We start from the raw sequence: 18520 nt of genomic DNA, 5'->3' as shown, positions 1-18520 counted from the left end.
CTGGTGATATGTTAGGTTGTGTTACAGTTCTGTTTGGGCCGTGGGGTACGATGTGTTCCAACTGGGACTGAGATAAAGAACACAGAGAGAGAGAGAGACAGAGAGAGACAGAGAGAGAGACAGAGAAAAAGTCATACTCAGAGATGAACAGGGTCAGATAGGAGCTGTGAGATCATAAATCTCAAAACCTCCAGGATAGGAAGACGGGGGGATGGAGAGAGAGAGCGAGAGAGAGAGAGGGGTAAGGAGGAGAGAGGAGCGGGATAGCAATAGATGAGGAGGACGGGAAGGAGTAGATTGATTGCCACCCTCCAGAGAGAGTCTGTAAATATAACAGTCTGTCCCAGAACCTTTTAATCAAACTGGCAAAACAGCCAACCTCTGTCACTGTGTGTGTGTGTGTGTGTGTGTGTGTGTGTGTGTGTGTGTGTGTGTGTGTGTGTGTGTGTGTGTGTGTGTGTGTGTGTGTAAGGGTACAGGGAGCTCGGTTTGGTCCGCACTGTGAATCCGAATGAATACATGCAAGATATATTTTAAAAACACTAGGCTAACACTGCATTTTAGGCCTCTTGTGTAAATCTGAGCTAAAAAAAAAAAAAACTACATTTTAGGCTATTCTGTAAAAGAAAAGTAGAGCCTATGTGCACGGTGCAATCACTATAACAGCCCAGAACTAGCGAGTGGTGGAGTCGTTAAACCATGATGCTCTATCATCATTTCAATCTCCAGTTAGGGAACATTAGGCCTTCCCAGTAGATTACAATGGCGATGGAGAGAGAGAGAGACAGTATGTCACCGCTGCTCAACGAGAATAGCCTATGCAGCTGCCAACACACGTCGCCCTCTCGCCCCCATTTCAGAAAACAGGTAGTACCCGCTCTATATAAGCAAGCTAAAGCCGAAATTGTCAATGAATTGGCCAGTGACCCCGTGTTGCACTTACTACAGATGGATGGACCTCCAGGGCCACAGAGAGCTACTTAACAGTAGGTAGGTTTCCATTGGCCCAGATTTATTCGACAAAAGCAGTGGCATTGCGACACGTGTAACGGAAACAGACGATATAGGAGACATTTTCAAAAGATCGACAACATTTTTATCCATTTGACAAGGGTGGATTTTTTTTGGAGTAACTTTCTTTGCGATAAAATGATGATGTAAATTCTTTATTTTTTTATAAATTATGATTGGCGAATAGTTTTGAAGGTAGGCATAAGGTCATCACGTAACTATAAACTCCACTCTACATTTAATTATATTTTTATTAATGCACAATTTGACTTAATGGGTAATGGAAACAACCACAAACATTTTATTCAACATTATAGGTTTTTGCTAAAAAGTTTTGTTTGTTTGTTGCTGTGGCATCTTTATGTCCAGCTGTTTTTAATCGACACGAGATAGTTCAATGGAAACACACCCTAACAAGCAATAGTCGCATCTATTTTCTATGCAAACGTTCTAAATTTCAAAGAAGAACAAAAGAAATCACTGGACAAGGTAATGGAAACATAGCTAGTGAGAGCCATTTGTGGGAAATGAGAATTTGACACGCCTCCTTTATGAGAGTCACACAAGAGTGCATGTTTTTCACTTTTGTAAGAAAATATTATAGCATAATGTCTGAGCCATGTTAATTTCACATGCATATTGCACTTATTTGATTGTTGTTGTTGAGTCATCGTCGGTTTGTATTTAAGAAAATACAAAGTGTTGGTATTATTCCTGAAGATGCTCTCATTAAGCATTATTTGACTCATGATCATATATGGAAGCAGGAATACAAACACTTTGTATTTTCCTAAATAAACAAAAATGAACTACAGTAACTGTTGGCATTTCCTTTTCCTGCTGTAGAAGCTCATCAGTAAAGCAGGGGGAGGAGCCCAGTCTCATATACTTAATTAATGAGGAAGAAGACAAGAGCCTTCCACCCTTCCCTGTCCTCGCTCTTCTCCCTCTTCTCCCCCACCCCCTCATCCAATTGCCCTTCATCCTTCACCTCTGTTCTTTCTCTCCTTTCATCTTCCTCTATCCATCCCTGCCTCCCGCTGTGAGTGAAGGTGACTCAGCTGTGTCATCTTGGTACACACACATCACCACACATTCTTTAACAGTATATCTCAACTCAAAAACACTCCCAGCCTTAACACTCACTTAAAATATCTAAACCAGACCTTTAATGTCCTACCCCATGGAGTACCAGCTGTGTGTGTGTGCGCGCAGTGAGAAACACACATTCTATAACATTCTGAGCCACACCCTTCTAGGGCTGCAGCTGTTTCTAATAGAATGTGCTTTAGAGACACACCCTGCCCCCTGGAATTGTCTAATGGGACATTTGGTACTGATTTACATTGTGTGTGTGTGTGTGTGTGTGTGTGTGTGTGTGTGTGTGTGTGTGTGTGTGTGTGTGTGTGTGTGTGTGTGTGTGTGTGTGTGTGTGTGTGTGTGTATTAGCTCTCTCTCTCTCTCATGAGGCACGGCGTGAGGCGAGAGGGTTCCTCATGACTGGAACTGGGGATTTGAGTACTCTATCCTGATCGCACACATGCCTACGACAGTAAAGTACTACCTTACCACACCCCCCTACTACAGTAAAGTACTACCTTACCACACCCCCTTACTACAGTAAAGTACTACCTTACCACACACCTCTACTACAGTAAAGTACTACCTTACCACACCCCCCTACTACAGTAAAGTACTACCCTACCAAACACCCCTACTAGAGTAAAGTACTACCTTACCACACACCTCTACTACAGTAAAGTACTACCTTACCACACCCCCCTACTACATTAAAGTACTACCTTACCACACACCTCTACTACAGTAAAGTACTACCTTACCACACCCCCCTACTACAGTAAAGTACTACCCTACCAAACACCCCTACTACAGTAAAGTACTACCTTTCCACACCCCTCTACTACAGTAAAGTACTACCCCACCACACCTCTACTACAGTAAAATACTACCTTACCACACCCCCCTACTACAGTAAAGTACTACCCTACCACACACCCCTACTACAGTAAAGTACTACCTTACCACACCCCCCTACTACAGTAAAGTACTACCCCACCATACCCCCCTACTACAGTAAAGTACTACCTTACCACACCCCCCTACTACAGTAAAGTACTACCTTTCCACACCCCCCTACTACAGTAAAGTACTACCCCACCACACACCTCTACTACAGTAAAGTACTACCTTACCACACTACCTTACCACACACCCCTACTACAGTAAAGTACTACCTCACCACACACCTCTACTACAGTAAAGTACTACCTCACCACACACCTCTACTACAGTAAAGTACTACCTCACCACACACCTCTACTACAGTAAAGTACTACCTTAACACACCCCCCTACTACAGTAAAGTATTACCTCACCACACCCCCCTACTACAGTAAAGTACAAACCTCACCACACATCCCTACTACAGTAAAGTACTACTTCACCGCACATCCCTACTACAGTAAAGTACTACCTTAACACACCCCCCTACTACAGTAAAGTACTACCTCACCACACATCCCTACTACAGTAAAGTACTACTTCACCACACATCCCTACTACAGTAAAGTATTACCTCACCACACACCTCTACTACAGTAAAGTACTACCTCACCACACATCCCTACTACAGTAAAGTACTACTTCACCACACATCCCTACTACAGTAAAGTACTACCTTACCACACATCCCTACTACAGTAGTCAGTAATTAGCCTTGTCCAAGCCAGAACGGCCTGAGCCCATCCTGTTTCTGTAGCGTGAGCCAGCTTGATGTACAAGTACACCCCCTGGGCAGGACGCTAGTCAGTACCATACTAATCCTCTTTAACCCAGCACCAAACATGTCCATAAACCTATAGTGATATACGGTACCTCTGACAGTGGTGACAGTGATACACTGATCTGTCTTGAACGGACACAAAGGGGTTTCAATGATAGCTATTGTGTTGACCAGAGCTGCTGTAATAGTAAGTATGGCTCTCCCACCTCGCCACTGCTGTCTCCTGGCCTGGTCCACACACACTGGGCTCTCTTCACTGGAACACACACACACACACACACACACACACACACACACACACACACACACACACACACACACACACACACACACACACACACACACACACACACACTAGCCAATTACATCATTTTGCAGGAATTTGAACACAGCTGCAGCTCCCTCACTCTAAAATCTACACGTGGAGTAGAATATACAGTACAGCCCAAGGACACACACTCTCTCTCTCTCTCTCAGGTCTGCAAAATAAGTATTTTCTCAATAACATGGTTTAAAAAGTCAGGAGAAAAATGACTATCTACAGTATGGCATCCCTCACCTCTGTCTGGCCTGTCTTTTCCCTACAGCTAAGACACTCAACAACATGCACTTCGCCATGCCAACCATGTGGGTGCCTAAGTGGACAGCGAGACACACAGACGGCCAGCGGGATCCCCACATGACCTGACCAGTCTGTCTCAGCAGCCGCCATTGAGAAGAGAGGAGAGTGGGATGAATGGAGGGCTTTCAGCCTTGAACAGCACCTCCATTCACTGGCTGCAGATCTGAATGACTGCATCTTTATGGCGGCCATATTGGATAGGGAGACAGGGACTGTGTGATGCCAGGAGCTTCACGGGGCGGGTGGATGAGGGATAGGCCACTTTTTAATCTCTGTCTGATTGTGGTGTTTGTGTGTGTGTGTGTGTGTGTGTGTGTGTGTGTGTGTGTGTGTGTGTGTGTGTGTGTGTGTGTGTGTGTGTGTGTGTGTGTGTGTGTGTGTGTGTGTGTGTGTGTGTGTGTGTGTGTGTCCCTCCTCATCAGTATAAGTGAAGTGACCTCCAGCTGGTCCCCCGGCTAATGACGTAACCGGTTTACTGCACTGAGTTCATCAGACTCTGGCAACACTGGCACAGTCACTCACTGCAGAGACACAGCACTGCCAAAGACCTGCCACTACACAGCCCCGGCATCAGCCCCAGCCCTCAGAATGACTGACTACTTACTGCATGACTGCCTGGCAGACTGACACCGGGTGGAAATGGGACTGGGACTGAAGCTCCTGAAAACCTATGCTAGGGAGGCTAGTGCTGGTATGAGCTAGGAAGCTGAAGACTCATTTGAGTGGCTGTGGACAGGGGTTATGAGCTGGAGGTTGGTGCATGATTAGTTTATGGTTGAGGGAGAAGGTTGGGCGGTGAAGCCTGGGCTGAAGCTGGCACTGGGGCCAGATGGAAGGATGAAGGGAACTGTAGGATTAACACTAGAGAGACTAAGGCTGATTAGGATGCTAGACACAGACTGGGAGTAGTCTCTCTCTCTCTCGCTCTCTCCACATTTCTCTCTTTCGCCCTTTTCATCTCTCTCTCTCTGTCTCTCTCTAGAGCTCTAACTTTAACACATCAGCCTTTCTTCTTCTTTCACCTGTGAGAATGAATTATAATTCGCCTCCACACAGGATTTTCTATTCATTTCCCAAATTGTAAAAATTGCCTCGCTACTTTTGAAACATTCAAAACTAAACTCATGGAGCTGGAACTGCAATATGAAAACGGGAAGGTTGCCTTTTCCCAGACTTGTTGAACAGGGACCTGATTCCCCAGTAGTGAGACGAGTGAATGAGAGCCCTGAGCTCGTCTCACATGTGAAGGCAGAGCCACAGATTGCCATGTCAGAGGAAGACTGCCTGTGTCACCAGGTCGTGGTACTCTACAGTATGTGAAGGAATCCATGTCATTGGTCTCACATGTGAGGGAGGAGTCATTGAGAAGAAGCATGTCTGCTAGAGGGGGTTGTGTGTGTGTGTGTGTGTGTGTGTGTGTGTGTGTGTGTGTGTGTGTGTGTGTGTGTGTGTGTGTGTGTGTGTGTGTGTGGGTATACTCACAGCCTCAGTGTGTATGGGGTGCACAGCGAAGAGGAGGGCGGTGAGGAAGGCCAGGCGGGGGTCGTCGAACACGCAACGATCACACGTGTGCATGAGCAGACAGGTCACGGCACAGTGAAGACACACGTTGACCACATGGAAGTAGAGAGGGGTCATTCCACCCAAGAGGATGTTCAATCTGATAGAGAGAGAGATTGTAATCACCATTTTGCCATCATAATTAGAGAGAAAGGAGACTTATTCAAACTGAAACTGTAGGATATGAAACATTCGCTGCTAATGTATCACAGCCACACTGTGTCGGGAACTGTGACCCTCCTTTACAGTTGCCACCATCACCAATGACTACAGTCCAATCACAGCTGGGGTCAATTCCATTCGACCTTAGTCAATTAAATTCAGGACGGGTATCTAACTTAAGGTAATTACATGAATTGAATACAATTAAATTCATTTTGGTTGAGGATATTCCCTTCCCTTAGTCACCAGCTTTTTGATGGTGTAATAAGGCTGAGATAAGCTATTTGGAATCTTCATATAATATATCTTATATATTATTCTGTTCAAATTACATTTTTCCCCCGCCCACACGCAGTTATAACACAATAGTAAGATCTCCATTACACACCCAGGTACCGAAAACCATTAGTTCTGGTTGTATAAAAACATTTCTCCATGAGATTGTAATTACGCCCTCATATATTAAGCGATTCCTCCCCCGTCTCAGAGTAGAGAAGAATCCCAAACCCAAACCTCCATTATGAATTCAATTACAGCACTACACCATCTCTGTAAAACAGCCTGTTTCTCTCATCATTAAACAGTCTGCACAGTCTGACTCCTAATGCTGAAGAAACCCATACATTTCCAGGATGAAAGACTTGGAGAATCCGAATTTCAGAATTTAACTAGACAGAAGGGAATCTGAAGAGAACATAACATGGGTTTTAATGGGGGAAAAGACCGTAGAGCTGATTGTCATACCTAAGTGATAACGGGGATGCCTCATAAAAGCCATTGTCCAATCCATTAAGTGATGATGAAAAGCAGGCTCCACCCCTCCTATATCCTGTGTTACATCATAGATCATACATAGTGGATGTTGTAGGATGCCCTGGGGAGAGGGTATTAACCTGTGTATGCCGGCCCTTTGATGTGATCTTGTTATAGACCTTCTCAGTGAATCATGGCGGATGTGCACTCTGTTATTAAAACTAATGCATTTCAATTAGAGACCAGAGACTGGACAATTTCCTGACAATGTGATCTGACCAGGAAAAACAAGGCCTTTCTTATAGCCTACGACTAGGATCTGGAGGTTTTCCACACCACATCCCCTGACCAGGAAAAACTCTAGGCCCACCACTGTATAGGTGTCATTTTTGTTTCACTGTTTTATCTAGCTACAGCACTATAGTGCCTGTATTGTGATAGAAGAGAAGTGTTGAGCCGTGCAGGTAGAGTGGTTACACTGGTCAATGCTGAAACAGACAGGTATCCAGCTCCCAAAGGACACAGTAACTGTCCCCAGGCAGCCTGGCTGTGTTGGAGGGGACAGGGGATATGACAGAGGCATCAGCAGGTTATGACGAGTGTCTTTACGCTGTTGTACCATGTTAATACTATGTCCTCTGGGTGGGATTTGGAGGGGGGGGGTCCTGGACCGTAAGCTGTGACGTGATCTCATAGCCTGTTTTCCTGTCATTCTCTGTTGTTATGCCCCTCTCTTTTCATCCCATTCACTTCCTCCCTCCCTCCTTCTCTATACCTCCTTATATCTCCCCCTCTCCCTTGGTCCCCTCCTGCTCTCTCCCCAAAGCCATCGTTCCATTAACAGGCTACTTTAGAGTGCTTCAGAGGACCGTCTCAGAGGCCCGACAGTGATCACTGACACAGAAACACACTGCTATACTGAGCACAGAGCCCCCACATGCACAGGTGTGGTGTATGTGTGCGTGCGTCGGTGTGTGTGTATGAGGTGTGAGTCTCCGCGTGTCGAAATGACAGATATACCTAGCAGATCTTCAAGGACATGTGTGTGTCCATATGTACCACTGTCCCATATACTGTACATGTGTGTAAATAGTAGAGGACGACCGATTAATCGGTATTTTTGTCCACCGGTTTGCCGATGTATTTATTTATTTATTATTTTTTTTATTTTACACCTTTATTTAACTAGGCAAATCAGATTAAGAACACATTCTTATTTTCAATGACGGCCTAGGAACGGGGGTTAACTGCCTTGTTCAGGGGGGATTCGGGGATTTGTTTTTGCAACCTTCCGGTTACTAGTCCAACGCTCTAACCACCTGCCTTACATTGCACGCCACGAGGAGCCTGCATGGCAGGCTGACTACCTGTTACGTGAGGGCAGCAAGAAGCCAAGGTAAGTTGCTAGCTAGCATTAAACTTATCTTATAAAAAACTATCAATCTTAACATAATCACTAGTTAACTACACATGGTTGATGATATTACTAGTTTATCTAACGTGTCCTGCGTTGCATATAATCGATGCAGTGCCTGTTAATTTCTCATTGAATCACAGCCTACTTCGACAAATGGGTGTTGATTTAACAAGCGCATTTGCGAAAAAAGCACTGTCGTTGCACCAATGTACCTACCATAAACATCAATGCCTTTCTTTAAAACCAATACACAAGTATATATTTTTAAACCTGCATATTTAGTTAATATTGCCTGCTAACATGAAATTGTGTCACTTATCTTGCGTTCATTGCACGCAGTCAGGGTATATGCAACAGTTTGGGACGCTTGGCTCGTTGCGAACTAATTTGCCAGAATTTTATGTAATTATCAAATCAAATTTATTTATATAGCCCTTCTTACATCAGCTGATATCTCAAAGTGCTGTACAGAAACCCAGCCTAAAACCCCAAACAGCAAGCAATGCAGGTGACATAACATTGATGCCACCCATTAGATAAAATACGGAATGGTTGCATATTTCACTGAAAGAAAAAACTTTTGTTTTCGAGATGATAGTTTCCGGATTCGACCATATTAATGACATAAGGCTCGTATTTCTGTGTGTTTATTATATTATAATTAAATCTATGATTTGATAGAGCAGTCTGACTGAGCGGTGGTAGGCACCAGCAGGCTTGTAAGCATTCATTCAAACAGCACTTTCGTGTGTTTTGCCAGCAGCTCTAAGTTGTGCTTCAAGCATTGCGCTGTTTATGACTTCAAGCCGGATGGGTATAATTTGTGGAACGTTCCAACAGGAATCTATTCCAAAAACTTTGTAAATAACAAGGTTGCCAAAAAACAACGCATACAAAGTTGTATAGCGGCAGAATAAGATACCGGGTAGGGAGTGGTCTATTTCATTGCGTTTTTCACTCATCACGTTTATTCCAAAAAATGTCTGTCCTCACTCTGGTTGCCTATGGACAAACATTAAGAATAAGCTACGTGGTGAGTTGATGCCTATTCGGCAGCTAGTTAGCTAGGTTTGTATGCGTTGCTACTTTGTATGCGTTGTTGGTTGGCAACCTTTTACTTGACGTTTTTTGGAACAGATTCCTGTTGGAACGTTCCAGAAATTATACCCACCCCTTCAAGCCTATCAACTCCCAAGATTAGGCTGGTGTAACCGATGTGAAATGGCTAGCTAGTTAGCGGGGTGCGCGCTAATAGCGTTTCAAACGTCACTCGCTCTGAGACTTGGAGTAGTTGTTCCCCTTGCTCTGCATGGGTAACGCTGCTTCGAGGGTGGCTGTTGTCGATGTGTTCCTGGTTCGAGCCCAGGTAGGAGCGAGGAGAGGGACGGAAGCTATACTGTTACACTGGCAATACTAAAGTGCCTATAAGAACATCCAATAGTCAAAGGTATATGAAATACAAATCGTATAGAGAGAAATAGTTGTCACGATTCCGTAAGGCAGGAGGAAAAGGCAGAGTCAAACGCAGGAGACATAGTCCAGTTGTGCCGTAGAACGGTATATTTATTTCACCGAAAACCACTCGGCGTAACAAAAGGGCATAGGGTGTGCCCAGAGACCACACGGGAACACAGTTAACCCCGAGAAAACAAAGATACGCACGGGGCGCAGCCCGGCAAATATAACATTCCTCTAGCGAGAATCCGCTGGGGAAAAATGTGCAAAAACACAAAACGTTCACAGACCTGCCCGCTGACGAATAAACAATCCCGCACAAAACACAAACCACAAGGAACAAACTAAATACCCCCCCTACTAATTACAAAAACGGAAACAGGTGCGGACTTAAACAGACAAAACACAACGAACACAGAACATAGATCGGTGGCAGCTAATAGATCGGCGACGATGACCGCCGAGCGCCGCCCGGCCGAGGAGGGACACCATTTTCTGTGGATACTGTGACAGTACCCCTCCCCTGACGCGCGGCTCCCGCAGCGCGCCGACGCCGGCCTCGGGGACGACCCGGAGGGCAAGGCGCCGGCCGGTCCGGACGGAGACGATGGACCTCCTGGAGCATAGTGGGATCCAAAATGTCCCTCACCGGAACCCAGCACCTCTCCTCCGGACCGTACCCCTCCCAGTCCACGAGGTACTGCAGGCCCCCTACCCGACGCCGGGAGTCCAGGATGGCCCGGACTGTGTACGCCGGGGCCCCCACCGGATGTCCAGGGGGGGCGGAGGGACCTCCCGCACCTCAGCGTCCTGTAGTGGACCAGCTACCACCGGCCTGAGGAGAGACACATGAAACGAGGGGTTAATACGGTAGTATGATGTGAGTTGCAACCTATAACACACCTCGTTTATTCTACTCAGGACTGTGAACGGCCCCACAAACCGCGGACCCAGCTTCCGGCAGGGCAGGTGGAGGGGCAGGTTCCGGGTCAAGAGCCAGACTCTGTCCCCCGGATTATAAACGGGAGCCTCACTGCGGTGGCGGTCAGCGCTCTCTTTCTGTCGACCTATCGCTCGCCTCAGGCATTCCTGGACAGCCCTCCAGGTCTCTTGTGAGCGCTGTACCCATTCCTCTACCACAGGAGCCTCCGTCTGGCTCTGCTGCCAGGGCACCAGGACTGGCTGATAACCTAACACTACCTGGAAAGGTGACAGGTTAGTAGAGGAGTGGCGCTGAGAGTTCTGGGCCATCTCGGCCCATGGCACGAACCTCGCCCACTCCCCTGGCCGGTCCCGGCAATACGACCGCAGGAACCTGCCCACATCCTGGTTAATGCGCTCAACCTGCCCATTACTCTCGGGGTGAAAACCCGAGGTCAGGCTGACCGAGACCCCCAGCCTCTCCATAAACGACCTCCACACCCTGGAAGTAAACTGGGGACCCCGATCAGATACGATGTCCTCGGGCACCCCGTAGTGCCGGAAGACATGGGTGAATAGGGCCTCCGCGGTCTGTAGGGCCGTAGGAAGACCGGGTAATGGGAGCAGACGGCAGGACTTCGAGAACCGATCCACAACAACCAGGATGGTAGTGTTCCCCTGAGATGGCGGGAGATCCGTAAGGAAATCCACCGAGAGGTGAGACCAAGGTCGTTGTGGAACGGGGAGGGGATGTAATTTCCCCCGAGGCAGGTGCCTAGGAGCCTTGCACTGGGCGCACACCGAACAGGAAGAGACATAGTGTCTTACATCCTCAGCCAAGGTGGGCCACCAGTACTTTCCTTTCAGGCCTCGCACTGTCCATTCCACTCCAGGATGACCCGAGGAGGGTAGAGTGTGAGCCCATCAGATCAGGCGATCCCGAACACCAAGCGGAACGAACTTCAGACCCGCGGGACATTGAGGGGGAGTGGGTTCTGCCTGAACCGCCCGCTCGATGTCCGCATCCACCTCCCATACCACCGGTGCCACTAGACAGGACGCCGGGAGTATGGGAGTCGGATCGATGGTCCGCTCCTCTGAGTCGTAGAGACGAGACAGTGCGTCGGCCTTCCGGTTCCGAGACCCCAGAATGTAGGAAAGGGTGAATTGGAACCTCGTAAAGAACATGGCCCACCTGGCCTGACGAGGATTAAGTCTCCTCGCTGCTCGGATGTACTCCAGGTTACGGTGGTTGGTCCAGATGAGAAAAGGGTGACGTGCCCCCTCAAGCCAATGTCTCCACACTGTCAAAGATTTGACCACGGCCAACAACTCCCTGTCCCCCACGTCATAGTTGCGCTCCGCCGGACTCAGCTTCTTAGAAAAGAATGAACAGGGGCGGAGCTTCGGAGGAGCGCCCGAGCGCTGCGACAGCACTGCGCCGACCCCAGCCTCGGACGCGTCCACCTCTACTATGAATGGCAAAGAGGGATCCGGATGCGCCAGCACCGGAGCGTCGGTAAACAGAACCTTCAGACGACGGAAGGCTCTGTCCGCCTCTGCCGACCAACGCAATCGCACCGGACCCCCCTTCATCAGTGAGGTAATGGGAGCTGCCACTTGACCAAAACCCCGGATAAACCTCCGGTAATAATTGGCGAACCCCAAGAACCGCTGCACCTCCTTCACCGTGGTAGGGAGCGGCCAATTACGCACGGCCGTAACGCGATCACATTCCATCACCACCCCTGTGGTGGAAATGCGATATCCCAGGAAAGAGACGGCTTGTTTGGAGAACTCACATTTCTCAGCCTTGACGTATAGGTTATGCTCCAGCAGCCGCCCAAGCACTTTGCGCACCAGAGCCACATGCGCGGCACGTGTGGCGGAGTAGATCAGAATGTCATCGATGTACACCACCACACCCTGTCCGAGCATGTCTCTGAGAACCTCGTCCACAAAGGATTGGAAGACAGCGGGAGCATTTTTCAACCCATACGGCATGACGAGGTACTCATAATGGCCAGATGAGGTACTAAATGCGGTTTTCCACTCGTCTCCCTCTCGGATACGCACCAGGTTATACGCGCTCCTGAGATCTAGTTTGGTGAAGAAGAACGCCCCGTGAAATGACTCCACCGCCGTAGCAATGAGAGTTAGCAGGTAACTGAACCCCACTGTGATCGAATTTAGACCTCTATAGTCAATGCACGGGCGCAGACCTCCCTCCTTCTTCTTCACAAAAAAGAAGCTTGAGGAGACAGGGGATTTAGATGGCCGAATGTATCCCTGTCTCAAGGACTCAGCGACACTGTCTCCTCCTGAGACAGAGGATACACGTGGCTTTTAGGAAGGACCGCGTCAGCCTGGAGGTTTATCGCACAATCCCCCTGTCGATGGGGTGGTAATTGGGTCGCCTTCGTCTTACTGAAGGCGATAGCCAAATCGGCATATTCAGAGGGAATGTGCACAGTAGAGACTTGGTCTGGACTCTCCACCGTGGTTGCACCGATGGAAACTCCTATACATCTACCTGAGCACTCCCTCGACCACCCCTTAAGAGCCCTCTGTCCCCACGAAATCTGAGGGTTGTGAGTGGCTAGCCAGGGGATACCCAGTACCACTGGAAACGCCGGGGAGTCAATGAGGAAGAGGCTGATACGTTCCACATGACCCCCTCACGTTGCCATAACCAGTGGTACAGTAGCCTCCCCCTCTTGGCCGGACCCTAGTGGTCGACTGTCTAAGGCGTGCACAGGGAAGGGGTGGTCCAGCTGAACCAGGGGAATCCCTAACCTTTTAGCGACCCCACGGTCCATAAAACTCCCAGCTGCACCTGAATCGACTAGTGCCTTATACTGGAAGTGAGGGGGGGGGAAAAAATCTGGAAAACACACTGAAATGTACAGATGGTCGACAGGGGGCTCTGGGTGTGGCTGGTGCTGACTCACCTGGGGGGGGGGGGGGGGGGGTCAACGAAGTGCTCTGCCTGCCATCCGAACTCCCGGGGGGTTCCCTCCAGCACCGGTCCGCAGTGTGTCCTCTGCGCCCGCAGTGGGAGCAGGAGAGGCCCCTCTCCCCGGTCCTCCTTGATGCAGCTCCTCCTATCTCCATGGGCTGTGGAGCAGGAGGGCTGGGAGGTGGAACGAACAGGCCCCGACTGGAACGTCCCCGGGCAGCCAGCAGGTTGTCCAGTCTGATGGATAAATCCACCAGCTGGTCCAGTGTGATGGCGTGGTCCCTGCAGGCCAGCTCCCGGCGGACATCCTCTCGGAGACTGCAGCGATAAGAATCCATCAGGGCCCGCTCATTCCACCCCGACCCCGCGGTGAGAGTCCTGAGCGCTCCTCGTCCCCTGTCTTAAGTGAAACAATCGCTCACCCGCCGCCCTGCCCTCCGGGGGATGATCGAATACCGCCCGGAAGCGGCGGGTGAACTCCGGGTAGTCACCCCGAGCCGAGTCTGGGCCATCCCAAACCGCGTTGGCCCATTCCAGGGCTCTACCCGTAAGACAAAAGACGAGGGCCCTCACCTTTTCTTCGTCGGAGGGAGAGGGGCGAACGGTCGCCAGGTAGAGTTCAACCTGTAGTAAAAACCCCTTACATCCCGTAGCTGTCCCGTCAAACTCCCTCGGTGGCGTAATCCGGATGCCGCTTGCGCCCGCTTCAGGTGGGGTTTGTAGAGGCGCCGGCTGACGAACCGGAGCTGGTCTGGTGATTGAAGCCCCTCTCTCCCAGTTCTCCAATCTGACCAGCACTTGGTCCATTGCCGAGCCCAGGCGGTGGAGGAGGTTGGAGTGCTGTGACACCTGTTCGGCCACTGACGGTGCTTCCGCTCCTGCTGACTCCAAAACTGTTCGCTGCTCTGGCACCCCAATGGTGGAACAAGCTCCCTCACGACGCCAGGACAGCGGAGTCAATCACCACCTTCCGGAGACACCTGAAACCCCACCTCTTTAAGGAATACCTGGGATAGGATAAAGTAATCCTTCTAACCCCCCCTTAAAAGATTTAGATGGACTATTGTAAAGTGGTTGTTCCACTGGATATTATAAGGTGAATGCACCAATTTGTAAGTCGCTCTGGATAAGAGCGTCTGCTAAATGACTTAAATGTAAATGTAAATGTAATTTGGTGCGGGATTCTGTCACGATTCCGTAAGGCAGGAGGAAAAGGCAGAGTCAAACGCAGGAGACGTAGTCCAGTTGTGCCGTAGAACGGTATATTTATTTCACCGAAAACCACTCGGCGTAACAAAAGGGCATAGGGTGTGCCCAGAGACCACACGGGAACACAGTTAACCCCTAGAAAACAAAGATACGCACGGGGCGCAGCCCGGCAAATATAACATTCCTCTAGCGAGAATCCGCTGGGGAAAAATGTGCAAAAACACAAAACGTTCACAGACCTGCCCGCTGACTAATAAACAATCCCGCACAAAACACAAACCACAAGGAACAAACTAAATACCCCCCCTACTAATTACAAAAACGGAAACAGGTGCGGACTTAAACAGACAAAACACAACGAACACAGAACATAGATCGGTGGCAGCTAATAGATCGGCGACGATGACCGCCGAGCGCCGCCCGGCCGAGGAGGGACACCATTTTCTGTGGATACTGTGACAATAGTCCTATAATTCCTATAATAACTACAACCTAAAACTTCTTACCTGGGAATATTGAACACTCATGTTAAAAGGAAGCACCAGCTTTCATATGTTCCCATGTTCTGAGCAAGGCACTTAAACGTTAGCTTTCTTACATGGCACATATTGCACTTTTACTTTCTTCTCCAACACTTTGTTTTGCATTATTTAAACCAAATTGAACATGTTTCATTATTTATTTGAGGCTAAATTGATTTTATTGTGGTATTATATTAAGTTAAAATAAGTGTTCATTCAGTATTGTTGTAATTGTCATTATTACAAATAAATAAATAAAATTTAAAATTTTAATTAAAAAAATATCTAAATTTTGGCTAAAAAAAAAAAATTAAATAAAAATTTTTTTTTTTTTAAATTGTTCGATTATTCGGTATCGGCTTTTTTGGTCCTCCAATAATCGGTATCGGTGTTGAAAAACCATAATCGGTCGACCTCTAGGCCCTTCTCCCATAATAATGAAGAATACACGCAAATGTGAGTCAGATTTGCCCAATTTAGTCTGAATTTCAAGAAAATACAGAGGAGACCAGACAAGGTACTGTAGTGTCACTGAGACACTGACAACTCCTCTCCTCCCTTCTCTCTGTGCCGTCACAAAGTATTAGACTATAGGCTTGAGACAGACAGACACATGGGAGTAGCTTGTGTATAAATAAAATTTAATGTAATGTACACACCACATAATGTACACACCACAGAGAATGCATCTGGCTGGCTTTGGGCTATGTGTAGATGGAGATTCAGCTGCTTGGCTTGGCAGCAGTGTGTGGGTAACCAACTACAGAACCAGAAGGAGAGCGCTACACAACCAGATGCTCCATCCGCACAGCAGCCTTCCCTCTCCCCCTTAACCAGTGCACTAAGTATTCAGCACACACACAGCAGCTGACAACCTCTCTGTTGTCATAATCAGCATCACGCGTCTCCAGCTCAGAATGTGCCCTTTTCAAAGAGGATGTTGATACCTACGCTCAACACTGAGGAATGTAGCGGAGAGAAAAATAACACTTATTTGACATTTATTTCCTGGCGCATTGTGCGGTGTCAGACGGTTCAGGCTCTGAGAAGAGGTCAGAGGATACAGCGTCAGCGTGACAGTGGAGATGATGTCTCACTAAGCAATCAAAGTGTTAGAATAGATAAGTCCCATACATAGGATGGTGTGTGTGTGTGTGTGTGTGTGTGTGTGTGTGTGTATCCACAGCCCTGTGCAAAGAAAAAGCACAAAGCTTTACCAGGCAGAGAATGGGTCTATCCTGTGGTTGTCTACCGCCTGATGCTTCATATTAGTATTCCACTTGTTTCATATCTATCGTCTATATTTAAACTTGACTGCCTGCTGTAGAAACCCAAGCACTTTGTGCCCTCACTGATTACATACAGACCTGCTGGACATGTTTATTATTATTATAACACTTCACTTCACCCTCTTTTTGGCAACCGAGTGGCGCAGAGGTGCTAGAGGCGTCACTACAGACCCTGGTTCGATTCCAGGCTGTATCACAGCCGGCCGTGATTGGGAGTCCCATTGGGCAGCGCACAATTGGCTCAGCGTCCTCCGGGTTAGGGTTAGGCCATCATTGTAAATAAGAATTTGTTCTTAACTGACTTGCCTAGTTAAATCAGGGTTAATTATCAATCCTATGTGTGCTAGATAGAAACAGAGCCTACAGTTCTGTCAATTATCATTTTTCGTAGTTTTCATATCAACACATCTTTCAAATAGTCTGTAGTATGTTTTTCATCAATCTGTGAAATCTGTGAACTATTCATGTTTCTGGTTGACTAATGCTTGCATTGAGAGCCAGACCCCTCCGGCGTACCATTGCGCTGCCTGTGACACGTCCTCTCCAGTGTGTGTCCCCGGAGATTAAATTGACACTGGCTGGAAAAGTTCCCTTGAACGACGACTGTTTGTTTAGTTGACAACAACATTCAACACTAATATCCCAAAATGTAGCCGATCAATGTTCTGCAGCGTCAAACATATCCGCCAAAATACATTGAAGTGAACGTTGAGTGCGAATTCCGGGACGCCACAGCAAGCAACAAGTGTGTAGGCAAAAAAACGGTCAACATCTGCCAGGTCCAGCTGTATTTCGACTCTAGGCTATTTGAAAATGTTTCAAATTGCATTTCTGTAGCATATTCTAAGATCAAGGAGCACAAATAAAATAGGCTTTTCTTGCGAGTGAGCAGTGTTCATGGCACGCTTCAGCAAGTTTAGCTAACTGCGCAACCTGACCGCCGTATCAGTCTGATTATAACCCATTAGGCTAGGTACATGTTTGTGGTAGATACAGATGTGCGTCCTTCATAACCGCTGGCGATCGACCAAGCTCAACCCAGCTCAAAGCAAGAAGAAACCTACAGTAGCCTAGTCTATGACGTCAGCCTATTTCGGAGAACGGATACATGGTATTAATTGTATCAGATCACAAGTTGGATAGCTGACGAGGCCAGCGCATTTCTGGACTTTGCCACCAACTTCAGGAACATTGTTTCTCATTCAAGCCCGAGACCAAGCTGTTCAAGTTAACTACTGAGACTTTGCAACCGATGCTTGGAAGATAACCACAGAGAGCTACAGGGGAGAGAGCGAACTTACTTGAAGGTGAGGATGCATAACGGTCTGTAGGACTTGTGGCTTGTGTTATCCGCCATCCTCTTGCCCCAAAAGTCGTTGGTGAAGATGTTCTGTAGGCTGGACCCGGGCCGGACGTCGGGGTTATTGCTGATAGCCCACACATCGTCGTGCACGAACTCCCCGTGCAGAGAGTTGCTGTAGCACAGCGCGCACAGAGCCAGCAGCACCGCATGTCGACCTGCTCCTCTCCCCGCTTCTAACGGGACCGACAGGCGGAGCGGGCCAGGGGTCTTCTCTCGTCCGTGTACTGTCATGTCGGCCCTCGCCTGGCAACAAGCCGCTTGGGTCTGGGAAAAAGCCGGGGTGAGTAGGGAGCCATATCCGTTCCACTAGACAGGCAGGTAGCGACTGTGTTGCCTACTGTGGGCTGTGGGGACTGACTATGAAGCAGCCAGCGAAATGAGAAGCCTCCTCTTGACGCATGCGCACGGCGCAGTACGGTCCTTCCCGGAGCTGGAGAGATTCATTAGCACCACCTAGACCGAAAATCAATAGCGC

At 48.2% G+C, this 18520-nt stretch overlaps 1 protein-coding gene across 2 annotated transcripts in view; it reads right to left on the bottom strand.

Annotated features, from left to right (window-relative positions):
* The window catches only part of LOC106576167 (protein O-mannosyl-transferase TMTC1), a 100352-nt gene extending 81832 nt beyond the window's left edge, over positions 1-18520 (bottom strand). Inside the window, exons 1-2 of one of the 2 annotated variants that reach the window (XM_082963875.1) lie at positions 17984-18520; positions 5919-6096 (exon numbers count right to left, since the gene is read on the bottom strand). In XM_082963875.1, coding sequence (XP_082820001.1) covers positions 5919-6096; positions 17984-18276 — 471 coding nt within the window. In that variant the 5' untranslated portion in view covers positions 18277-18520. The remainder of the gene's footprint in view (positions 1-5918; positions 6097-17983) is intronic. The other variant, XM_082963874.1, reaches the window with a different exon arrangement.

This window comes from Salmo salar, chromosome 17 (genome assembly GCF_965601325.2).
Source record: "Salmo salar chromosome 17, fSalSal1, whole genome shotgun sequence".
Classification (NCBI taxonomy): Eukaryota; Metazoa; Chordata; class Actinopteri; order Salmoniformes; family Salmonidae; genus Salmo; species Salmo salar.
The sequence above is the reverse complement of the archived record's forward strand: the minus strand, read 5'-3'. Positions and strand labels throughout refer to the sequence as shown.